We start from the raw sequence: 26,285 nt of genomic DNA on the forward strand, positions 1-26,285 counted from the left end.
ACCAGTGAATAGTAGAGCTGGGATTTGAATCGGACCCATGTGCTTTCCGGTACGCGGTGCTGCCTCTGGGCCCCAGCAGGAGACCCCGGTCACCGGAGGGGATCAGCAGCACTTGGCTGGGAGCATCTCCAGCGCAGGTCACTAGAGCAGGACAGTGAGGTCCTTCCCTGGCACCCGGCTCTGTTTCCTGATGGCCTATCGTATTTCCAGGTCATCTCGAACTGATCCCTATCTTCTGTGTTTCCTGTGTCATTTCTTGAAAGTGGACCTGCCACATACCCACCCGCTTCCCAACCGTGGCATTGGTCACTCTGCTCACCACATGCCGTGATTTAATTGCTCTGAAACTATGCTAGGCGTCTAGTCCTTTGAGATGATGGATTTTCTGTCATCCTTACTGTGATGATATCTGAAATGAGATTTCCCTGAGGATTGGGATGCTTGCATGAGGATGTAGGTGGGTTTGATTTGAATTAAGTCCGTTTGTATGTAGCCAGGAAGATTATCTCCTTTTTTTTCAATGTTGAATTACATATTTATTTGATAAAATCGTATTTATTACAACACTGAAATTAAACAAGGCTTCATTTTAAAGAGGTAAACAGTGCACATTGTAAGCGGCGATATATTTACATAGCAATTCAAAGCCTATACACAAAAACTAAACAATTTAGTTCTATATAGCAAAGCTAATTAGGGATTGTTTCTAAAGATCATGTGACCAGAAAAATCTTCGAATGCTAAATCACGTTGATAAGTTTTTTAAAAATGCTGATAAATCTCGTGCCCACTTGCTGTAACCTTTATTCACTTTCAGTGCCATGATTCTAGGCACATGGAGAAATGATAAAACACTCTATTGAACGGGGCGTAAATGTGTCACGGGATGCACATCCACAGTGTCTTCACATGAAGGGGGAGATGATGGCGTGTTGTCCTACAAACAGTTGATATTGTGTCTTTTCAAGTTACATAGCTATGAAACAATTGAAAGGGGTATCATCCCCAAGTCAATAGGGCAACTGTGGTATTTAAGGACATTTCCCCACTGCTGCACCTGGTCGTTTATTTCACATTCCCAAAGCATGCATGATTTGCCCAGGTCTATACCAATTTTACCTGGCTGTGGACATTTGACATTGACATTTGCTTTGTTGCTGTCTCGTACTGTCTTTCATTTTGATCCAGGGTGAGCAGACCCTTTCTGTAAAGGGCCAGGTGGTGACACTGTAGACTTTGAGGCCATGAGGTCTCTATCACAACTCTGCCAATAGAACGTAAAAGCTGCTATAGACACAGTATGTAAGGAATGAATAAGGGTGTTACTTAAAAAAAATAGGCAGTGGGCTGAATTTGGCCTACGGGCTTTAATTTGCCAATTTCTGTCTAGACTATAAGCCCCTTAAGAGCAGAGGTAAACCTGCCTCCTAGATGCCAGGCACTGTGGTAGGTGCTGGTAATGAATAAGAAAGATTAGTCCTGGGCCGGGTGTGGTGGCTGACGCCTGTAATCCTAGCACTCTGGGAGGCTGAAGTGGGAGGATGGCTTGAGGTCAGGAGTTTGAGACCAGCCTGAGCAACAGCAAGACCCTGTCTCTACCAAAAATAGAAAAAATTAGCTAGGTGTGGCTGTGTGGACCTGTAGTCCCAGCTACTCGGCAGGCTGAGGCAGAATCACTTGAGCCCAGGAGTTTGAGGTTGCAGTGAGCTACAATGATGCCACTGCACTCTACCCACGGCAACAGAGCTAGATTCTGTCTCAAAAACAAAACAAAACAAAACAAACAAAAAAAAACTGATCCTCACCTTTGATATCTTCACTGCCTTCCCAGAATTTAGTTTTGTGTGCACGGTAATATCTTGGGCAATAGTTTTTGGATGGCCTTGAATGACTCAGGCTCCTAAAAAGTTCTATCTTGTCTGACTTCTAAATTTATCCCTTCCGGTTTTCCCTCCTCATTGCCCTCAATCTTTCACCCTTCATCCCGTGCCTTTTTGAATCTGTTACTATGTAGTAGGTGTGAACCATGGAGAGATGGCAAAGAATTTTTGAGCTCTTGAGGGCTTTATTGGCAGTTTAGACTGGGCGAGGTGGCTGTAATCCCAGCACTTCAGGAGGCTGAAGTAGGTAGGATAACTTGAGGGCAGGAGGTCAAGACCAGTCTGGGTGACAAAAAAAAAAGAAAGTTGATTTGCTCTTTCCCCAGATCTGTGTGGTGCTGACACGGTGTCAGCTATGTGGTAGGCACTGAGTATTCAGGCTAGTCTGTTCTTGTGGTCTAGCAGGAGAGGCAAATAAGAAAATAAAAGCAAATGTATGTTTGCAAATCATGGTAAGTGCTAGGAGGGAAACAAATGTAGGTGGTCAAGGAGGCCAGGCCAGTGGCAGCAAGAAGAGGAGGGGAGATACCTTGCTCAATGCCATCAGTGGAAGAGGACGTGGAAGTTGAGACCTAAAGAACAAAAAATAGTCATGCAAGGAACTGGAAGAAGAGCATTACAGGCAATAGGAAGAGCATGTGCAAAGGCCCTGAGGCAGGAAAGGCTTTGCTTGCTTAAGAATCTGGAAACGGGGCCTTGGGGCTGAGGAGTAACAAGCAAGAAGGAGGTTGTGTAGGAGTGTGCAGAGCTCCTAGAGCTGGGGAAAGAGTTTTAGATTTAATTTAAAGTACCGTGGGAATTCCCAGTGAATTAGTGCTAATCCATATGGATTAGTCTGCCTGGGCTGCCATAGCAAAGTACCACAGACTGGTTGGCTTAAACAACAGATGTTTATTTTCTTACGGTTCTGGTGACTGGAGGTTCGAGACTGAGGTGCCAGCTGGGTTGGTTTCTAGAGAGGCCACTGTCTCTGGCTTGGAGATGGCTGCCGTGTTGCTGTGTTCTCACATGGCCCTTCCTCTGTGTGTGCGCAGAGGGAAATTACTGGTGTCTCTTCCTTTCTTATAAGGACACCAGTCCTGTTGGGTTAGGGCCCCACCCTGATGACTTCATTTTAACCTTAATTACCTCCTGAAAGGGTATATCTCCAGATACTGCCACACTGGGGGATTAGGGCTTTAATATATGAGATTGGAGAGACATAATTTAGTCCGTAGCACATGGGAAGGGTCTAATTAGAAGAATGGCACGAGTCTGGTGGGTCCTGTGGAAGTTAATTGCCCCGTTAGAGGCCTCTTGCTGCATCTTGGGAGATGATAGTGGCCTGAATTAGGGTGGTGGCTGTGGAGGGGGATGGGCTGGAGGCATGTTTGGGGCAGAAACGACTGGCCTTGCTGTGTCTCCTGGTTGTCCTTGAGAGTTTACTTATCTGTATCCTTCAATAACCTGGAAGTCTGAGCGGTTCTGTTCCCTGGGCCTGGTGTAGCACGCTGTACCTCAAAGGTGCTTACTGGCTGCTGAGTACATGCACACGTGTCTGCATGTGCTGGAGTGGGGGTCAGAATGTTTTCCAAATCCATACTGTGGGGATGATGCCTGCTTTTAGGGATCGTGGTTTAGACCTGGAAAGCTTCCTTACGTCACTTAGGGCTTCAAAGAAGTGATTTCTTTGCTACTCTATAATGACAGAGCTAAGTTATTCCCAGGTGTGTCTGTATCTCACCTGCATACACACTCCAGAGAACCTGAGCTGAGGACACGTCTTCACGCTCAGCCTAGAGCTCCAGCCTGTGCCGCTCTGCCTGGGTGGCGGGTCGGTTGGTTGTGCAAAGCCTTGCTTACTTTGGACCACGTACGTGTGAGTTGTTGAATCCATTCCTTTGTTTCTGTTCACCTCCTCCCTCAACCTCAAAGGACCGGATGTGGTCTTAATATGGGAAACAAGCCCCAGGTGCTTGGCAGTTTGGAAGCAACAATGAAAATGATTGTTTATAAAATGTTGCTATAGAATGCACTTAATGCCACTGAACCCTACACTTAAAAATGGTTAAAATGGTAAATGCTATGTATGTTTTACCACCATAAAAAATATTTCTATATGGTGCTTCCAGACTTCTCAACATTTTATATGTGCCCCCGTAATGGAGATGGGATCCCACCTCTGCCACTCACTAGCTGAGCCCCAGCCTCCTCGTATGGGATGACGATACGTCCCTCCCAGGGCTGCCCTGCTCAAGGCATAGGTGGTGCCCACTAGATGGTAATCATTTTTATTATTATTGTTCTGAAAGTTTTCTGGTGCAAGTTTTACCTTTAAGAGTTTAGGAATTTTAAAAAGTATATTAAAATTAAATATTAGCTAAAGCATAGATGCCACTAGATTACAAAACCACAAATAAGGCTAATTAGGTGCAAGTCAAATCCTAACAAATTGTCATTTACAAACCCACAAAGAATCTGGAAAGAGGAAACACGTGTTACTCTACAATAAAAAAAAAAAACAAAAAAACAACTAAAAGTGTGTCTACTAGACGTTTGCATTTTGTACCAAAAGAAGAATAAAGAGACATGAATAGAATTATGCTCAGAGAACAAACGTTTTTGAAACTGAATATGTCTGTGCGTGAGTATACTTATTAAGTATACTTATATTTTTAAGGGGATAATACTCTAATTTTTTTACCTCCCTGTGAGGGGCAGATACATTTAAAAAGTAATTTTGTTGATGGAAAAGCTTAAAGTGACAGATCCCCTTCTATTTGCTATTGTAAATAACATTTTTCTAATGTGAAATTAATAGCTGACAATCATGGCTAATGTTTTTTTTAAAATTGATACATAATATTTGTACATATTTAGGAGGTCCATGGGGTATTTTGTCACGTGCATAGAATGTGTAATGATCAAGTCAGGGTATTTAGGATATCCATCACCTCCAGTATTTATCATTTTTATGTTAGGAACTTTTTAAGTCCTCTCTTCTAACTATTTTGAGATATATAATACATTGTTAATGATAATTACCCTACTCTGCTATGGAATATTAAAACTTATTCCTCGCATCTTTGTTTGTAACCATTAACCAGCCTCTCTTCATTCCACCAGCCCCTCAACACACATACCCTTCTCAGCCTCTGGCATCTATTATTCTACTCTCTACCTCTATGAGATCAATATGTGAGTGAGAGGCCGGGCACAGTGGCTCATGCCTGTAATCCCTGCACATTGGGAGATTGAGGCAGGAGGATCCCTTGAAGTCAGGAGTTCGAGACCCACCTGAGCAAGAGGGAGACCACATCCCTACTAAAACTAGGAAAAATTAGCTGGTGTGGTGGTGTGCACCTGTAGTCCCAGCTACTCAGGAGGCTGAGGCAGGAGGATGGCTTTGAGCCCAGGAGTTTGAGGTTGCTGTGAGCTAGGCTGACGCCACGGCACTCTAGCCCTGGTGACAGAGTAAGACTCTGTCTCAAAATAAATAAACTAATTAAGTAAAATAATTTTTTGAAAAAAACCTGTTACTAACAGCTCACATTTATTTAGTGTTAACTGCGTGTAAGCTTTGCACTTTGTAGACATTGGCTTGCTGAAACCTCCCCCACCACCAAGATGAAGGTGTTATTGTTATTCTTACTCTACAGTGGAGAAAACCAAACTCTGGGATGTTAAATAACTTGCACAATAATTAGTAAACTTTTGAAACAAAAATAACTGCTTCCCAAAAAGAGATCTATGCTTTACTTTTGTGTTATACTGTGTTACATATTTTAATTGAGTGTAAATTGCCTTGAGTGGAACTACTTAGCTGATTCCATGTTTTGCACCAAATCTAGCATCTTAGACATCTAAAATAATTTTTATACTCACAAGTGGACAACTAGGAAATTTGCAAGTATTTATATGATGATTTTGGTTCAGTTTTACTTAAAACAGTAAAAGCCAGAAACAACAAAGATGTACAATTGTCAACTGTGTAAATAAATTGTGGTGTCCTCATACTGTGAGATAGTGTACGGCAATTTAGATCATAATTAGAAGAGTAGTTAATGACATTGCCAAAGTCTAAGCAGCTTAAAAGCTGAGTTTAGTTCCAGTCATTTATACATTTATTCATGTTCCAAAATTTCAACAATTGGCATACATTATTGTGAGAGGTTGTGTGCAAAGCGTTCAACTCAGTATATAGCCTACAGTAAGTACTCAATAAATATTAGCCATTTTTTCATGTATCTATTGGCTACTTGCTCAGGCTGTTCTCGAACTCTTGACCTCAAGTGATCCTCCTGCCTCAGCCTCCCAGAGTGCTAGGATTACAGGTGTGAGCCACCACACCTGGCCCTGCTGTTAGTAATAATACTGAGTACAAGGCAGTGTGACACCTCAGTAAATAATGCCAGGCTACATGTCTGTCTTCAAGTAACCTGAAGTATTTATGTAAATATTTCCCTAATATAAATAGAACCAAGGTTCTTGTCACTTATGTAGAATCACCTTATAAAGTAAACACATACAAATTCTAGATAGAGAGAGTGGGCAGTGGTAGGAAGAGAGAGGTAGGGAGTGTTCCCAGGAAGTCATTAGTAAAATTTGAAGATCTAGGGTTGTATTTAAAATGTGTCACAGAATAAAGCCTCAGAATATTAGCAGAAACCAGATATCTTAGGGCAGTGGTTTTGCAACTTTGCTGGCAATCCATAGTAAGAAATTGAATTCCATTAACATCCGCAATGCAAGTTAATGTGCAAATGTGTCAGTTTTGTAAAACTGTTTTACCAAACAGTACTCACTCTTGCTGTGTGTGCTGTAATCTGCCTGTAGTCTGTTTCAATTTATTTTAACATTGGTTGTGAGTCACTAAATTTATTTCACTGGGTAGAGATTCCTAACTGGAAATACAGCCTTCAAGTGTATATACCCATCTTAAAAAACAAAAGCGTTTGCAGCTATGTATTTTTTTTCTTAGTTCTTACCTAGGCATTTAATCAATGCTGCATGGTCTTGTTCTTGCTTGTGAGTTAAGTTGAACTTTTGGGTCATTATTCAGAAACATGTATGTGTTAGTAAGATAATGTTTTGTTAAAGGGGCATTGTAAGAGCACACAGGCAGATTCAACCAAAAACCGGGCAAGATCCGCAAATCAGTCTGGCTTCCCTTTCTTTTCAACCAGGTAGTTCCAATTCACCAGCAGAATGAATACAGAAAGGGACTCGGAGACGACATTCGAGGAGGATTCTCAGCCTAATGACGAAGTGGTTCCCTATAGCGATGATGAAACAGAAGATGAGCTTGAAGACCAAGAGTCTACTGTTGAACCAGAGCAGAATAGAGCCAACAGGGAAGCGGAGGAGAACCGGGAGCCGTTCAGAAAAGGTAACCACGTGAGAGCCTGGCAACTGGTCACCGTACTTGTAAATCCACACATCGGTCATGGCCACATGTGCCAAAAACGATGCATCCATTTCACGCAGTCTAGGAGGGCGGCGTCTTTCTCTGGTCTCCTCCTAGGATGCAACTGAGAGAGTGGCGGATGGGCTGGGATGAGTGCCCACCATCCTCAGTCTGGCAGGGCTGGGAGACCAAATCTGACAGGTTTTGCAGAGAGACTAGAAGGTCTTGGTTGTGTGTGTGTATATATATTTTTATAGTAAGTTTTATTGATTATTGCATAAACACCACCTTGTCCAGCCAGTAAATCATCTAAGGCTAATCGGTTATCTGTTATTACATTGGCTAGAGAATCTAGGGAGGCCTTAAGCTCAGTTCTTAGTGTGTATATTTTTAAAGCCGAGTTGTATGTGCAAGAATTTGCATGTTACTATGCCCAGGAATTTAAAAAGTATATACATATCAGTCTTCGGATATAAATTACTTGTATTGTTCAATCATTGGCATGTTATATAGTAACCACCCATACGTATATATTAACTAATTTGGAGCCATTATTAAGGAAACTATACCTGTGTGGGTACGTGTGCATGCTCATGTGCCCTCCGATGGATAAACAAGAGTAACATAATGGGATAATCTCTAAGTTGTGTGCAAAGAAATGTACTTTAACAAATCAGCCAATCCATGCCACTTCTTTTGTCTCTTCTTTCTTGGACCACAGAGCATGGGGTGCCACTCGGTGATAGCAGCTTCTCAAAGATATCTTAGATGTGTGGGCCCTTTGGGGAGTAATATACAGTCCCCAAAGGACTGCATTTTTGGGGACCAGGACACAGCTTTGAGCCTGTTAGCATTTTCAGCTTGTCTCTTCTTGTGCCCCCTGCTACTTTAGAAGGGACTTGGAAGTACCTACCTTTTGTTCAGTCACTTGTGAATATAGAATGGTGTGGGCTCTCTAGCAGGAGTTTTATGGCTTGCCACGAGGGACCTGTTATGCAGCAACCTGTGCCATCCGCCCAGAGTCAGGCCAGCTTCAGAGGCAGGGTCTAGACCAGGGCTTGGCAAACTTTCTTCCAGAGAGTAAACATGTTAGGCCTTGTGGACCGCACGGTCTCTGTCGAAGCTACTCTGCGCTGCCAGTGTTGTGTGAAAGTGGCCGCAGACAGTACGTCACTCGGGGCAGCAGAACATAGCTTACTTTTACCATCATGCTTTTTCCCCTGTGGCTTTCCTGTTTCATTTCCTACTGGTTCTCCCACCCTGTAGCTGTTCTCCATGAGGAAGCTGAGCCTTTTCTCTTCGGACCCCAGATTTGCTCCAGATACCAGGTTGACAATATTTCCTCCCATGGTCCCTTGAATTCCAGCCAAGTAACTTTCGTTTCCCATTCCCAGAAGTCGCGATGACAGTGTTCTGACTCTAGCTCCCCAGACATGCCTTGCCTGTGGCCTCCCTCAGAATAACCTCGGGTTTCATCTGCTCTCCCTGAGATCTGTCACTGCCATTCTGCCCTTGCAGGTTTCCTGGAAGCCTCTGTTTGGCCCCATGCCAAGGCCTGCCCTCTCGGTTCTCCTCCTGGGTTCTGCTGCCTGGTTAAGCTGTTTTCTTCTAACAGCTTTCACCTACAGAGAAAGTGACACACTATGGAATCCCATTTCTGTGATGATTCTGCCCGTTCCAGGGTGGAGGGATTGTCATCGTGGAGAGTGCACATGTCCACGGGGCCCCATCTCATCCAGACGTGGGGAGGCCATTGACCCATGTATATTGCACCACCTTTCCACATCAAACATTTAGATGCATTAGACCTTAGCATGGGTTTCTGCTTGTCATTTTAAGCTATTGAGTATTGAGCTTTAAGTGCTTGCTGCCCTGAAGCAGAAGGTACTAAAATGATGATACTTAAGTGAAATTAAAATGGAATGTCCACCAATGTGAACAGGAAGAGGTGGCCTCTGTCGTAACAGGTCCAGACTGGATCTCGGTGGACCCAGGGACAAGGCTGAAGCAGCTCGACAAGTTAGAAGGGGAGTTCTACTTGATTGCCCAAATCGTGAATAAAACATGTTTCTTCCTCATTCCTGCCCTGCGGCGCTGCTGAGTCTCCTATCACAATCTTGGAATCTCTACCCCGTGCAGATATCTGATGGGTTGCCGGGAGAATTGGCTCCGTGGGGGTGAGGGTGAACTCTGCTGTTGGTACTTAGTGCCACACGATCAGATGCGCGGAGCAGGACACGGCGGAGGGACCGGGCTCAGGTGCTTGCAGAAATGCCGGGGAGGCACGTAGTGGGCGGAAACTCTCACCTCTGTTTTTTTCCAGCTCTGCCTGCACATTCTGACGGTCATGTTTCCTGGTCATATTTCATGTCGATTTCTACCCTCATCATATGGGCACTGAGGGAGCTCAGACTGGATCGTGGCTCTTCATAATCTTTTCCAAGGGTGGTTTCTATTCTTAGGGGATTTGGTTGGTTCTCATTTCTCAAAAACCTTGTCAAATGACTTTGCCTATGAGTTTTTACAAAAAAATCGTATTCTAACGTTTCTCTCTGCCCTTCCCAAACACACAGAGGACATTCAGTAAATGCTAGACCTCTTTCCTCCATTTGATGTCTGTCTGCAACCTGCCAGCCACTCTGCCTTCCTCCCTTCTCCCTCCCTCCCTTTTTCTCTGTCCCTCCCTCCCTCTTCTATTTTTCTGCCCATGTTCTCATTTGGGCAATTTCCCAGTTAAGGTTGGCGTCACCCTGACTTTTCTTTCTTTTTCTTTTTTTTTTAAATCATCATCTGTCTTTCTTGACATTTCACATCACAGATAATTTCCTTCAAAGAATCAGTTTTTTAAGACATCAGGGTGTGAGCCACCCTGTGAAGCCATCAGGCTGAGTGACACCGGAGGCCGGCGCCCTTTCTGGCAGGGCGGGGCCTGAGAGTACGTGAACTGCAGTCATTCCTCGAATGACATCATTGTAGCACAGAAAGTTGGTTTCTTTTTTTTTTGAAGAAAGAAAATGCCCTCCACCCAACTGAGCTTTCCTGTTAAACAAGTGTTTTGAGAGACCCATTGAAAGTACTTTTCAGCTGAAGGGCCTTTATTGTGCGCTGTGAGAACCTAGAACAAGCACAAACATGCTGTTAGAATGTGCCGTGGAGGAAGCGATAAGCCCACAGATTTCACTCGAGTGACTTTACCCTTCGTTTTAGCTTGAGTGGGGATTGGCAGAAACGAGAAGGAATGTTTCCAGTGCTAGGGCACGAGCACTTTTGCTTCCTCATGAACACAGTAGAACGGTATTTCCCAGAAAGTGTTCTGAGAAATACTACTTTCGCCACGTGCTCTAGGACACGGAGATTCCGTGGCCCCTGAGACTGGAAACTGAGAATTCTTCATCCCTCTCTGAAACTTAAGCGTCCTCCACTAGCATAAAAGGATCCAAGAAGTTTGGGACTTAAAGAAACCAGTTGAACTTTGTTCAGCCAGAGGTTCCTAAAGTCCCCTGTCTCTGGAATGCTGTTTTGTCAGCTTTCCATCCATGATCCTGGTGCTCCCAGACCAACTCCTTGGTGATTCTGTGCCAGCTCAGAGATGAGGTCCTTGGGAAGAAGTGAGCGCCCTGGAGAGAGTTTCTGGGCTGGTGCAGGTTGGCTTGCTCCCCTGAGCCTGGGCATGGAATGAGAATGCTGCCTCCTGCCTCCTTGCAACTCTGTTAACTCTGTCTCCTCCCGGCTCTGGCTGGCCTACAGGTGCACACACAGCTTCCCTGTCCTGCAGCAGATTCCTGCCTGAATCCTGCCTGCTTCCTTGGGCTGCTTTCCTGTCACCATGCAGGTGACACTTGCTTACAGGTTACCCAGAAGAACCCAGGTGCCAAGTCCGGTGAGCTTTTTACCAACCACCTTCTCCCTACCTCTTGATTCCTCTGACATATTTTCTCCTCCTGTGTGTCCTTCCTTCTGGCCACTCTCCTGTCCTCCACCGATTAAATGTTCCCCCACCCCCAGTTTTCCCTTACTATCTTTCACATGAAGGTGTCTCCCCTCATCTGTCACCTCCTCTGCTGTCTGTCTGTCATCAGATCTTCTTCCTGGTCCCTCCTCTTCCCCTCGGGGTATTTGGGTTCTCCTGGTCCCCTTAGGCTGAAGCTGGAGAGTGATTCTTTTTAACAGATCCTTTTCTCCCCAAATCCAAGTACAATGGATAGATTAATAACAGTTTTCCCAGCCATCAGTTTGCCTACATACTGAGGATCTTTTTTTTTTTTTTTTGAGACAGAGTCTCACTCTGTTGCCCAGGCTAGAGTGAGTGCCGTGGCGTCAGCCTAGCTCACAGCAACCTCAAACTCCTGGGCTCAAGCGATCCTCCTGTCTCAGCCTCCCGAGTAGCTGGGACTACAGGCATGCACCACCATGCCCGGCTAATTTTTTCTATATATATTTTTAGCTGTCCATATAATTTCTTTCTATTTTTAGTAGAGATGGGGTCTCACTCTTGCTCAGGCTGGTCTCGAACTCCTGAGCTCAAACAATCCGCCCACCTCGGCCTCCCAGAGTGCTAGGATTACAGGCATGAGCCACCGCGCCCGGCCTCTGAGGATCTTTTTGGTGATTTGGTGTCACCCCTGCCTGTGCCATCTTTATAAGGTTTTCCCTTTCATACAGCCTTCTCTGGCATTCTCTTTTTTAGCAGACCTGTAGACACTTGTGCTTGCCCCACCCTCATGCCTCCCAGTGCTGCAGTGGCTCTCAGATAAAACCTCAGACTGGGTCACAGATGGGTTAGCACACCTGCATCAGGTCTTTCCAAATAGAAAAGGCAGACACCTGGATCTACGGGAGAGTCCACCCATGCCCACACAATCAGCAGCTAAAGCTTGCAGGAAAACCAGAAAGCCTCACTCATGCAATGACTTGGACTGGGTCTTCTAAGGGCCTGACTGACAAAGGAGTCTGCCCTAGCAGGGTTTGGGAAAGGCTTCCTCGGAAAACAGTGTGCCTGAGCTGCCATGTTCGTGGGGAGCCAGGGGGACCCCCCACAGAGGCCCTGTGGCAGGAGGGAAGGTGGCGTGCCAAGGCGTGTGGAGGAACTGAGTTAAGCCAGGGGAATGAGGATATCAGAAGAAAGACGATTAGCACGAGTCCTCTTCTTTTCAGCAGCTATCCTGGAGCAATTTAAAAAGACTGACTGGTTGTAGATCACCCATCTTCCAGGTAATCTATAACTGCTGTGAGAGCCTGGCGTCTGATCTATCTTATTCTGAGTTGGTTTCAGGGCACCAGTTCTGTGCCTGGGAGGTTGTAGAGGCTGGGCAGGTACTTGTGCGTGAATGCACTGGAGTGCTTTAACAGAGGTGTGGGCAAGGGACCAGGTGAGCTCTCCAGAGGCCTTCCCTGGTCAAGGAAGGCTTCTTGGAGGTGAGGTCACCTGAGCAGAGTCCTGGGTGAGCACAAGAGGTGAATGGCCCCCGGCGTATCCAGGCTGAGGCAGCAGCGAGTGCTAGGCGTAAGGAGGGAGCAGAGGGCCTAGCGGGCGAGGCAGAGCGCAGCGTGCTAACGAGCACGGGCACCCTCCCGAAGGCCTCTAGGAGCATTGCAGGATGACAATAACACCGTGGGGTGTGCAGTAGCCCGCTCCACAGCAGACTCCGGGGCCGTGGTGGCACCTCTTGACCCAGTCTTCATCATGGAAAAAGGTTTCGCTGCGCTTGGGCTCCTTCCTAGGCCCTCAGGACAATGTGATTGGGCCCTGCCGCCTTGCATCTTGCACCCTTATTCACTGCACTGTAGCTGCCCTGTCCTGCTCTCCGTGTCGAGGTCACCCAAGCCTGTCTCACCCCTACAACACTATACCTCTGTCTCCTCTGCCTGGAGCAGCCAAGTCCCAGGGTTCCTTCATACCTTTCAGGTCTCAACTTGGGTGTCAACCTCCTTAAAGGAGCCCTTCTGACCCCCACCCCCAGGCTAGGCCAGATCCCCCTGTTGTGTGGTCTTAAACCCTTGAACTTCCCATCATCCTCCTGATGGCGTTTATGGTCACGTCTTGGAATGACCGTGTGACTGACAAAGCTCTCCCCCACTGGACTGTGGGCTTCATGAGAAGTGGGGCTGTGTCTGTCCCATGCAGAGCACACGGTAGGCACTCAGATATTTTGGGGGTACATGAATTTATTTTAGAAATTCCACTTTGGCAGCAATGGGGAGAAGGGAGCAGACAGCCATCCACATAAAACAAATGGTGAGGACCTAAACCAAGGTGGCCCGGATGGCGAGAAGGGGACGGATCATGAGAAAGAGAGTTTCACATTCAGGAGTCTCCTTAGATGTGAGGGGCGAGGGAAGAGGAGGCGTCAGGGACAATTTGTGGCTCAGGCACCTGAGTGATAATTTAGTTGTCTGTTGCTGAATATTAAAGGAAAAAAACTCCCAACTTTTGGGCATAAATAACTATTTCATGGTGTTTGCAGATTCTGTGCCAGGAACTCGGGATGTGGCGGGGAGGGGCTCGTCGGTGATGTTTGGGGCCTCAGCTGTGAGCACTTGATGGCTAAGGTGGCCTGAACCGTGGGGTCCCGGCTCACTCGGAAGCTTCTCTACCCCCATAGCCGGTGCCTGAGCTAGATGACTTAAGGCTCAGCTGGGCCTTTGGGTGGGAACCTGGCCTCTCCCGGTGTGGTGCTGGGCTCCAGGGGACAGTCCCAGGCGAGGCCACCTGGGGAACTGGCCGAAGCCCTCAGCCTCCTCTGACTGAGCCTCGGGAGTCAGGCAGCAACATTTTGGCTACATGCGCTTGGTCACAAGCAAGTCACTAAGGCCTGCGGATGTGAGAGGCCACCTCTTGCTGAGGGAGGAACAAGGTCACGTTGCAGGAGAGCAGGAGAAGCTGTTGTGGCTGCCTGTGGGAAATGCATTCTGTCTCGGCGGGTCACAGAGCAGGAGGGCCCCTGCAGGTCCAAGAGAGGGTGGTGGTTTTGGAGCTGCTGGGTTTAGGATTGGGGACATTTTCTAATAGGTAGAGGTGAATCTGGGACATCCACTTGTGTTGCTGGTTAGCTGACAATTACAGAGAGAGGATGAAGTGGTTAGAAATGACCAAGAAAGGTATAGCCTTGTCCCTAGGAAGTGACAGAATTTTCAGTTCCTAACCACGAGGTAATAGACAGCTCTAAGCTTTAGTTCCCAGACTGCAATCCTTACTTAGAGCAGTTGATTGGTTTTGGTTTTTGCTGCACCCATATAAGTGGCATGTTCTTAGAGGATGAGTCTAGGGAATGGTTTTTGTTATATGAGTGCTACCCACTCGCTTAATCAGTGCCCCACGCCCCCCGGAGGCACACGCCCTACACCCCCACGTGGCATGGCCACCCACCAGCACCTGGGCTTCCTGGGGCTACACACTTGCCCGATCTTTATACCTTCCATGCTAGCAAGGGTAGCAAAAACATGTGACTACTGAATATTGGATGTGAGTAATTCTCAATCTACAACTTTGGAATTGGGGATGATTCAGACAGAGGCTCCAATGTCATTTATCTTTGTTAAAAAAAAAAAAAAGTCAGACTCTAGTCCCAGCTACTCGGGAGAGTGAGATGGGAGAATCACTAGTGGTCAGCCTGAGCAATGTAGCAAGACCCTGTCTCTAAAAGTAAGTAAGTAAGTAAATAAATAAAAAGCCAAATAATACCATGAACAAGATCATGGTGCCTTTGAAGCACATGTCTGTAAGCAGCTTGTAGGCCAGGCATTTGCCTCTGTCTGACCATTAGAGAAGTCTTCAAAGACCTTTCTTCTTGACCGGTTTAGTTTGTTCCCTGTACTTGAAAACATAAAATTGTATTTCTTGAAAAGTCTTTCGTAATTCAGAATTTTGTTCAGAATTCTGTTCAGGGGCAGAAGGCTCTTTGGTTGGCAGTATTTAAGACGAAATGTTTCATAGGTAAGGTTTAAAGGTACCATAGCAAGAGTATCAGGCCATGGAGAAAATTCTTCCTCCTCTTGGCAGAATTGGGGATTGGATATGGTATCCATGAAGCAAGCTCAGCAGTATACTTGATGAAAGTGATAGCTTCATAAAAGAATCTGGAATTAAAGATGTGGGTCTCTACAGCACATGTGAATGAACTTTTATTTGGAGTCACAACACAGATAAATCTGTCCCATCGAAACATGGAAATCCTAGGAAATCCCTGAAGTGCGGAGGGAGCTCTTCCACTTCATCAGATCTATTTTCAACTTTTGACACCTACCACATGTGGAAGTTCCACTCTGGCTACTTATTTCCTTTCTCTGGTCAGGAAACTGCCGCCACTTCAGTCTCAAGGACTGCTCAAGAGAACTGGTAGCTTATAAAGTAAGGTGACGTGTTCCTGCACTGAGTGATTGGTTATGGTGGCCGGGAGATGAGGCTGGGACATCTCATTTTCTAAAACTTGCTTTTGAGTAATGTCATTTATGACCAAACCTTGGGTGAGAAGCTCTTGCTCGTAGAGATTTAACTCGGCTGCTGTTTTTCTTTCTGCCAGTTTGGAGCCCACGTCTCTGAAGTAGATTCTTAATGATAGAAGTCACCATAGGAAGACATGCGCCCTCACACCAACTGGGGGTTCTCAACCCTGCCTGTGCATCAAAACCGTGTGTGAAGCTTTTAAAACTCTCTGGGTGCCTGGGCCCAGCCCCTGGAGATACAGAGTGGGTTTGGGGTGAGGCAAGGGAAGAATCCATATTTTAAAATAAATTCAGGCCAGGCACCGTGGCTCATGCCTGTAAACCTAGCACTCTGGGAGGCCTGGGCTGGAGGATCGCTTGAGGCCAGGAATCCAAGACCACCCTGGGCAACATGGTGAGACCCTGTCTCCTCAGTAAGAAAAATTAGCCAGGTGTGGTGGCGTGCACCTATGTAGTCCCAGCTACTCGGGAGGCTGATGCGGGAGGATCACTTGAGCCCAGGAGTTTGAGGCTGCAGTGAGTTATGATCTCTCCAGTCTGGGTGACAGAGCGAGGCCCTGTCTTGAAAAAAATGAATTCAGCCAGGTTCAGCCTCTGCTGCAGAATAGGCCTCCTTCTTCCCTCATGTGCCTGCTGCTCAAAGTGTGGCCCACCAGCCAGCACCACTTCTATACCCAGATACACATGTGCATGTGTGTGCATTCATGATGTGGATTAATTCTGCGCATCACCAATAGCTGAAAACACAGGATGGTTGACACTCATCTGCTTCTGTCACCTAACAGTATAATTTGGAGCACTTTCCTATCACGTATATTAAGCCACCTCATTCTTTTTTACTGATATGGATGTTTAACCAGCTGTTTCTGGTAGGCATTTAGGTTGTTTCTAATCTTTCTGATAAACGGAGCTATACTGAATAGCCTGCAGTACATACATAGGGGCTAATCCTAAAAGTGAAGGTCAGTGCACGTGTATATTAAATTTTGAGACATGGCCAAATTTCTCCCCCAAAGTCTACCTCAGAGCACCGGTTTTCTTCACTCTCTTTTCAATCCAGAGTGTCATCAAATTCTTTACTCTTTGCTGATATTTTGCCATTTGGGGATAAAAGTTGGTACCTCCATGAAGAACTGCATTTCTCTTTTATGACCCGGAGAGTCTTTTCACGTGTTTCGGAGCCATTTGAATTTCACTTTGTATGAACTATGTCCTTTTCCCATTTCTCTTTGTTTGGGTTTGTTCCTTTTTAGTGTTAAACTTTTGATCTTTTTCCTCTCCCAGTTTGCTGTGGTTTGTACCAACCAGTGCAGCGTTTTTGCTGGCGGTGGATCTGTGAGCGAGAATCCAGAGCCAGCACCGAGAAGATGAGGGGCAAGTGTGAGCCCGCGTCCTCGGCCAGATGGCCGTGAGCAAAGGACTTAGCGACCGTGGGAACACCCCGGACGTCACGTAGCAGTGTTTAGATGTATCGATGACACAAACAGTTACCAGACTGCGGGGTGGTTTGAGCCGCGAGTGGCGGCTGTTAAATGCATCTCTGGACACAAGCGTCAGTAGTGTTGTTGGCACAATGCTTGTTAGTTAGCTTTCTAGCTTTTAGCCAAAGGGCCACCTGGTGAAGGTGCATTTTTTGGCTAGTAAATTTATCATGTCTTTTTTCTTTGTATTTCCATTCTAGAAAATAGGGAAAGATGCCTACTTTTTCTGTAAATTAGCCTTGTAGTCTGAGTGTCCAATAAAGTTCTCTCTTCTAAGTGCACACTTAAATGTTTGGTCAAAAAGGCCAATTCCTCCAAGTGCTGTTTTATTATCCTTCCTAAAGGCATGTGCTGTAGTGCGGCATTTCTCAACCCATAGTAATAGGTGTTCTGTGGGGTTTTTTTGTAAGTGCCTGTGGTCACATTAATTTTGAAAAGGCTGGATTAAATAAGTTTCTTCACTACAGGACTTCTCAGAGCCTTGAATGTACCAACGAGTCTACTGAATGTCCAAGAGAGGGATGCAGGATGCTGTCTTCTGCAGATGTATTTGACCACAGAATGCTGTTCCACATTTTTATGAGCTCTGATTAAAATCTTACTCTAGCAATTAGCTCAAAACTCGGGGAAGAATCAGGGAAAGACATCAATTTGTTTGCGCCCTGATTGGTCTGAATTAGGCCAAACAAGGATCCTTAACTGGAAATAGGGTTACTGATCACTCGACTGCAGATGAAGACTTTCTGCTCCAGACTCACCATGGTCTTAGCAAAAGTGTAAAACTGAGAGACAGAAGTCATTTCTGGTAACCCCTGTGCTGCTCCTACTTGAGGTCAGGTGCCACCTTCTCTGGGTCACCCAAATCCAAGCGGGCTGGGGCTGCGGGTATAACGCTAGGACCAGACAGAGCCCCCACTGGCCAAAGGCATCATTATGAAGTGAGTTTGCAGAGCCACCAGTGTGAGCAGAGGGAGCCTGAGAAAGCTCATTCTGTCCAGCTCGGTAACAGGGCGGCTTATTCTTCCCTCCCAGGTATTTCCAAGATTGATTTTTATCCCATATCATTGGCCTTTTCTCTCTTCTCGAGGAATCTTGTCTGTTTTTCTTCTCAGCGTTCCTTAAAATCTAGAACAGTGGTTCTCAATGGTGTTCTAGAACACTGGTGGCTGGGGTGTTCCATAGGTCATCTGTGAGCTAAAATAAACCATTAAAAACACACTCATGTCTAAATTAACATAAAATAGGATGGATCAAGATTACCCTGTAAAATGTCCTTTTTACCTACTTCACTCAGATTTCCGTTTGGCGTGGAATGAAATTGTTTGACTGCATACATTATCACAGTGCTTGTGAGTGGTTTCATGACTCCACTTCCATTTTCCCTTTTGATAAAATTGCTCTTGAGCTAGGGAGATGCTAGGGACATTTTCATTTGTGATAGCACAACTCTTATGCTTACCTGATGAGTGGCAGCCAATGATGTGAGAAAAATGCCCAATAATGGTATTGTGTTTTTAAACAATAATCAAGTGAATATTTGCATTCTTCAGCAGTCTGCACTTGTTTGTCTTACAATATTATCCATATTTCCTACAGAATAGGAGTCTAGAAAATGAGTCATTTTAAAAAATGTTTTTAAGAGTATAATATCTTCATTATATTATTACTACATTGTAGTAATAAGATTGATATTTGTATAATTCTTATAAACATTCTTTAATATATTCCTGTCTCCAAATATGGTTGTGCCACACTAGTTGTTAATTTCTCTCCTCTGCCAGTTTGGCCGGGAGGGATTTATCAAAACCTGGTTCACCCAGTCTGTGTGTCACCCAGGGGAAGTTCATCCAGTACGCATGTCCATGGAGGACCTAATGCCAAAGGGGCTCGTCCTCAAGTTTTCACGTTAGTCTATAGCATCCCCTGCCTTGAGGATTCGTAGCAGTGATATGCTTATGCCTTCATCAAGACATGGAGATGCTGATTCCTTCCAACAGCTATGCGGGAAGATCTGCTCTGGGTCTCTCTTCTTGGTCTGTAGATGGCCGTTTCCCCACTGTGCCTCTCCACATTTCCTTCCCTCTATTTCAGGGTCCAAATGTCCCCTTTTTATAAGGACATCAGTCATATTAGATTAGGGTCCACTCTAATGACCTCACTTTAATTTGATTATATTCACAGTGACCCTGTTTCAAATAAGGTCACATTCTGAGGGGAAGGGGAGGGGATAGGACTTCGGCATCTGAATCGGGGTAGACACAATTCAGCTCATAACAACATGCTAATTTTCTACTTACCAACTTTTTTTCCTTTCTTTTTTAAAGAGTGTACATGGCAAGTCAAAGCAAATGATCGGAAGTACCATGAACAACCTCATTTTATGAACACAAAGTTCTTTTGCATTAAGGAGAGTAAATACGCGGTAAGTTCATTTTAACTTCTGAAATTACTTTTATTAAAACCCAGTTTTTTCCAGGAGCCGGCATGCTTGTAGCTTCATGCTTCAGCTGTCTTCCAGGGAACCACTACCCTGGGGCTACTGGCAATCATTGCTGTTTCTATAGAATGTGGTTTTTGTTGACCTATACCCTTAGGGTGGGTAGGAGTAACCCGAAACAAAACAAAACAGAATTATATGAATTGAAAATTTCCCTGTGTATGTGCAAATCTAGTAAAAGTATTTTGTGAAAGAATATCCAACGAAGTCACAGAAGCCTTACGTTTGAAAGTAGTGAGTGTGAAAGTAATCTTAATAAATTATTTTCCTCTCCTTTGCCCGGGATGGCTTTAGAGACTTTGAAGATATGTTCACCTAAAAGAATGCTTATTACCTTTGAAATATGATAAAGTACACCTGTTAAGTGAGGGCTTAAATGTTGTAAAATGTCTGTCTTAGTTTTCTAGGGCTGCCGTAACAAAGTCTTAAGCCACCACCGGGTGGCTTAAGACAACAGAAATTTATTCTCACAGTTCAGGCAGCCAGAAGTCTGAAGTCAAGGCAAAGGCAGAGTTGGTTCTTTCTGGAAGCTCTGAGGGAGATTCTGTTCCCGGCCTCTCCTAGCTTCCGGTGATTGCTGGCAATCCACAGACACATCACTCCAGTCTCTGCCTCCATCTTTACAGTGTTTCTCTGTGTCCAACTGTCCTCGTCTTATAAGGACACAGTCCCTGGATGAGGGCCGCCCTAATCATGTATGACTTCATCTCGATTTTATCTTCAAAGGCTCTATTTCCAAATAAGATCACATTCACAGGTGGGTCGGGACCTGAACACACCTTTCAGGTATGCATGCAGTTCGACCCACAATAGTGTCCTTTTCTTACGCAGTGGCCTCAGTCCCCCCTTGGATAAAAGTGTTCCTCTTCCTGTTTTGCCCATGTTGATGTCTGCCTGTTTTTAAGAGGCTTTAGTGGATCAAGGAATCTGACAGCAGGCTTCATCTGGTCACAGTCTGATGTCTGTATCTTGTTACTGTCTTGACATAAGATTCCAAGTAGTCATTTTGAAGCTTGGCTAGAGGCTTAAAAGAAACCTCAACGTCTTTCTGACTGGCAAATTACATTCCTGTGTCACTGTAGGCCGTGGGACTTAGTGATTTTTTTTTTTTTTTTTTTTTTTGCAGGTATGTATACACTGTGATAAATGCAACATCCTTTAGAATGACTTTCTTATTTTTCCCAACAGAACAATGCAATTAAAACATACAAGTACAACGTTTTTACCTTTCTACCAGTGAGTTTGTTTGAGCAGTTTAAGAGAGCAGCCAATATGTATTTCCTGGTCCTTCTTATCTTGCAGGTAATGCCCTTTGATATCTTAAATCTATTTTGAATTAGTGTGACTCAGTAACATTTAAGTCACGGGCACACATCATGTGAATAGTCGTGGAAGTGTGTCGCACCAGGGTTCTATACATAAGGGAACGGGGCTTCGTGCACGGAACTGGCTCAATCTGTTAAACGAACAAGGAGAGGGAGCCAATGGACATGTTATTCTAATTCCGTATTTTAAAAAATTTGATGTCATACAGATGTGAGTGTTAAAACTGGTATCCCGGAAGCAGATAAAATTAAAAGCCTCACTTTATAAAATTATTTGTACCTTAAAATGAAACCTATTTTTTTTTTTTGGTGCCTGTCCTTTATTTTTGCATTTAGATGCTTAATTTCCCCAGGAATTTTTATGATTCCTACTAATATTTTGGTCATAAATCGCCATAAATTATTATTTGTGAAATGGTTTTACATTAGAAAAGACCAGTTTTTCCTAAAGTTTTTTCTCTTAATTGTGGCAAAGCATGCACTTACCCGGAAAGCATGCTGTTGTCTGTGTAGGAACCGTTGCCGCAATCAAGGGGATCTGTACACACTCTAGTCAGTGCCCAGAAACAACCTTCAGTACCTGCTGTGCAGGTGACAGAGCACAGCCTGTCCACGTGACTTTGTCAGACTCTTGACGTCAAGCATGGAGTTTGGAAAACGGTCCCACCTCCTGGGATTCACCCTCTTATGGTTTTATAAAAATGGTAGCATTTGTCTCTGGGTGGGACTAGAAGATGTGTGGGGAGAAGACACTGGGGAGAAATGGATACTCAGCAGATTGGGTAAAATACAAGGCCTGCTGACCTGATAGTAAAGGATGTTCCTGTTACCCACGGGGACATTTAGACAGGTGTGTGTAGAGGTCAACACTGCAAGTTAGAAGGTGCTGCTGTGTGGTAAGTAGGCTATTTTTCCCCTACTTCCCTCTAGCAGGGAAGAGGAGAGTTTCACATATTCACTGTGTTGTGGGAAGAAGTGATTTTTGTCTCTTCTGTACACACCTCAATGATCTTCTCTTAAGGGTAGCAATCCAAATTAGGGTAATAGTGAGAGCCTTAGACGGCGATTTACTTGCACTATTACTTCACTTAATTCTTGTACTCGCTGGGGTAAGTACTGGGGTAATCTCCAACTTGCAGAGAACTGAGGCCTAGTGAGCTAAAGGAACTTGCTCCAAGTCCCACGGCCCATAGGTGGTAGAGCTCGGCCAGACTGGGACCCAGGAGTCTGACTCCAAAGCCTATCATTTTAACCACTCCATCATATGGCCCAGAGATCGATAGGATAGTTATAAGAGCTCATTATTAAGCTTGTTTCTCATCTTTCATTCAAACTTGGGGGCTGTCTTGATGGAAGTGGGGCTCACTGCAAGGCCAGCCCTTTTCTTGGCTGGACCAGTAATGCTGACCATAAGGGAAGCGCTGTCTTTGAGAGCCGCCAAAGATGCCCTATGTAATCACTAGCTTTCAGAGGCAGCCACTACCTCCTGCTATCTTTGCTTCCAACATTAGATCCTCAGAAACCACTGGCTGAACAACCTGATGCATAGAGCCTACTATATGTGCATTCCCTAAAAGTGAAAGGACTACTTTCCCTGTGCCCCCGCCCTTAGTTAATTATGCTTAAATACCTTTTCCTACCTGATCTACAGGATGTAGAGTTGTGTGATGATGGAGATGAGACTTAGAATTTGCAAGCTTAGAATTAAGAATCAGTTACCCATAAGCGCGGTATGCCTTCGTGGGCACATATGTAAGCCTTTTTATTTCTTTTAGTCAGTTCCTGAAATCTCTACCCTGGCATGGTACACCACGCTCGTGCCCCTACTCCTGGTGCTGGGCATCACTGCAATCAAAGACCTGGTGGACGATGTGGTAAGCGTTTCTCATGCAACTTTCTACTCACTGCGTTGAGCTCATTTTAATTTGGCGTTCATACCTTACGTACTGAGATGATTAAAACAGCATTTCCTCATCTCCCTTCTCAAGGCCCGCCATAAAATGGATAAGGAAGTCAACAATAGGACGTGTGAAGTCATTAAGGATGGCAGGTACTGTGTCTCCTTTAATCTGTAACTTAGCTACAAGGATAAAATGTATAAAGATGTATAGAAACTTATTTAGAGAGAACTATTAGGATGTAGATGTCTATTAGTACATTAACTTTTTAACTGTAAAGGTTTCTCTTAACTTACAAAGGATTGATACCCCTAACCCAACTGCTACACCTGCCCTTAATCCTACCTGACCTTTATCCCTAACCCTAACCTTAACCCTAACCCCTAACGTTAAAAAAAAAAAAAAAAAAAAAATTGCATCGCATTTGTGGTCCTGAGGCTACACTCAAATCGGATTATGAACTGTTTCCTGATGGAGCTTAGTGTTATCAGCACATCTTGTTTACACAACTCCTTCAGCCTTCCAAACTTATCCTCTTCAGGGCTTTGCTCTTGTCTTGACACCTTCCCCCAGATCGTCCAGTTAAGGTGATGTCTCCCTTCCCTACACTTTGAGAGCATTTTGTTTTCTTTTTTTTTATTATATGAATTTTATTAAAATCTTCTATCATGGACTGTCAGTTTCTTGAAGGTACTGTCCTACCTCCAACACACAGAAAGTACTCAGTACATGTTTGTGAAATTAACGTGATGGACTGTGACCAAAGCACCAACTCAGCATTCAGTAATGAGTTGTTTAGAGCCTCAAGGCAGAACTGCAAATTCAGGTGCTAAAAATAGTGACTAAGGCCCAATTCAAAGACTTTTTATGTGTCAACACTGAGGAAAATAACCTGATTTGCAGTCATCTGTCACTGTGTCTAATTCAAATATAGGCCACACCAAGCCATGAATATGTGTAGATAGCTTTTCCACTTGCAAATAGGTAGCTTTCCAAAATTTGACACCTTTCAGGTGTCAAAAGACAAAATTACAACAATTTAAAGATATGAATTGGCTTTATTTACGATTCTAGAATTGGGCAACACTTCATTCTGTAAAATAGAATAAGTGTTCCAGGGAGCCTGGCAGAGAAGTGTGGTTTTATAGACAGAGAAGGGCTGAAGAAAGCAAAAACCAAGAACAAAAAAAGCATATTAGTCATTTGAAAGTTACTTTCCTTGTACGGTGGGAACAGGAAAACAGAACAATAGAGAAATAACTGATTGGTTAACATCAGGTTACTTCAGGTTATTTTTTTGGTAAGGATTAAAGCAGAGGGAACGTTATTATCACGACTGAAACTAATCCTGTTTGGGAAATTTGATTTCTCAGAAGGCCAGTGACTCAGTTTCAGTTTGGTAACATGGAACCTCAGCATGGGCAACTCCATTTTGGCTTTTAGTCTGGTCTCTTTGGGCCCAGTACAGAAGCGTAGTCCAAACCAGTGGCCTCCTTTAATTTTCATTTAAAACAATCAATATTGGGAACGTGGTGATATTCGCAGCCAGCCCACACTCTCTGTTTTGCCCATGATGTAGCTAACTATGCTGGGAAAGAGTAGCTCTGAGTCGCCTTGGATTTGGGAGCCCAGGCTGCATATGCGACGGGCCGTGGCCCCAGAATCCCCTGCAGTGAGGTCAGGCCTGCAAGAACGTGGGCATACGTGTGGCACAGCACAGGGCCCTCCTCAGGGGAAACCAGAACGTCAGCTGGAAGAGTCCAGCGGAATTGTCTGTAGTGCTCCCCACAGAGCCCTCGCAAGGTGCTGACTTGTCCATTTGTAATTTCAGACTCATGAAAATTTCTAATCTACAATTTTAGAAATATTGAAATATAAAAAAATTCAGTTTCATTTATTGAAAAATAAGCCAAGTTAAAAAAAAATTCTGGGGTTAAGAATTATGTACTAAACTCTTGCAAAATTAGAGAAACTGAGGCATATGTAAACATATATTTAAAATGTACTTTAAATCTCCAGGTTTTTTAATCCATAAATGAATGGGAGACAAATATAGTAGTTAGATTTCTGCCTCCAGAAAAAGGAATTAGTTATAGTAGGCTTGTCATGTCCGTGAGGTCTATCTTTTGTATATGTGAAAATCTTTAAAATAGAGTATTATAGTTTAAAACTTTTTTAAATATTGATTTCTTAGAAATTTAAATGGGTATCTATTTCCCAGGGAATTTAATACCAAAGATAGTCATCTTTTTATTTTATTTTACATTTTATTAATTAGCCTTATTAAATGTGTTACAAAAGTGGTAGACACTCATTAAAAAGATAATTTAAACAATAGAGCGCAAGCAAGTGCTAAGGCCCCATGAGGACTCTAGCTGGCCCACGTGGAAGCCACAACGTATGTGTTCCCACCCTGGGACCAACACTGAGTAAGTGACCGGTAACCAAGGAGGAGACGGCAGGGAGGGGAGCCGGACACCAGCAAAAACAAAGGGGGGTGGCAAGTGTCCCCCGTTAACACTTCCTTACGTGAAGTAGATGGCAAGAACACATCAAAGGCGTCACCATCAGCATCACTTCCCTCAGGATGATACGATTCCCATGCCCACTTCGTGTGCTTACATCATTAAAGGGGTGAACTTTTGGCAAATGTTTTCCCTGTGACTTATACATTTTCCAGAATCCTTGATATCCAGAAAGAATAATAATTCTCTTGCCTATAACTTAAAAAAAAAAAAGAAAGAAAAACCAATAAACTATTATTTTTAATCCTTAGGTTTAAAATTGCCAAGTGGAAAGACATTCAAGTTGGAGATGTCATTCGTCTGAAAAAAAATGATTTCGTTCCAGTAAGTGAACAAGCTCTGCCTCTCTCATTCCTTGCTCTACCCTCTATCTGCTACCCGGACCCCACACTCGGTTTCTCCCTGGGGTTGGGCGTGGGCGCGTCTCTGTGGTACTGATGTGTTTTGCTTTGAACAGGCCGACATTCTGCTACTATCCAGCTCTGAGCCTAACAGCCTCTGCTACGTGGAAACGGCAGAACTGGACGGGTAAGAGTGTCTTCGACGGGCCCTTCTTAAAGCTGACTTCTGACAGTGTATTTGTTACGTTGAAATCCGTGCACCTGGACCATGACATCTGGCCTTGCCTCTGCCACTTGCTGTCTGTCCAGCAGCGTCCCCAGTGAATGGACTTTTCTTTCCCCCATCTGTAAAGCAGAGCTCTCAGTATCTGCCTTTCCCACCTCTCAGGGAAGGTAAAAGATCACATGGGTACGCATAGGTCCAAGTCCCTTATAAGCTACTGGGCAGTGTGCAGACAATATGACTGTTATCTGTTTTGGAGAAAAGATTTTTTTAAAGTCTTTGCCAAT

The 26,285-nt window shown here is 44.5% G+C and overlaps 1 protein-coding gene across 3 annotated transcripts in view; it reads left to right on the forward strand.

The window, feature by feature from the left end:
• The window catches only part of ATP8B1 (ATPase phospholipid transporting 8B1), a 107,819-nt gene that overhangs the window by 46,477 nt on the left and 35,057 nt on the right, over positions 1 to 26,285 (forward strand). For 2 of the 3 annotated variants that reach the window (XM_069468361.1, XM_069468362.1), the window contains exons 2-8: positions 7,046 to 7,248; positions 19,514 to 19,611; positions 20,875 to 20,988; positions 22,787 to 22,885; positions 23,000 to 23,061; positions 25,686 to 25,758; positions 25,892 to 25,962. In XM_069468361.1, the coding sequence (XP_069324462.1) occupies positions 7,068 to 7,248; positions 19,514 to 19,611; positions 20,875 to 20,988; positions 22,787 to 22,885; positions 23,000 to 23,061; positions 25,686 to 25,758; positions 25,892 to 25,962 (698 nt within the window). In that variant the 5' untranslated portion in view covers positions 7,046 to 7,067. Of the gene's footprint in view, positions 1 to 7,045; positions 7,249 to 19,513; positions 19,612 to 20,874; positions 20,989 to 22,786; positions 22,886 to 22,999; positions 23,062 to 25,685; positions 25,759 to 25,891; positions 25,963 to 26,285 lie in introns of those variants that run through there. The other variant, XM_069468363.1, reaches the window with a different exon arrangement.

Source organism: Eulemur rufifrons, chromosome 5 (genome assembly GCF_041146395.1).
Source record: "Eulemur rufifrons isolate Redbay chromosome 5, OSU_ERuf_1, whole genome shotgun sequence".
NCBI classification, from domain to species: Eukaryota; Metazoa; Chordata; class Mammalia; order Primates; family Lemuridae; genus Eulemur; species Eulemur rufifrons.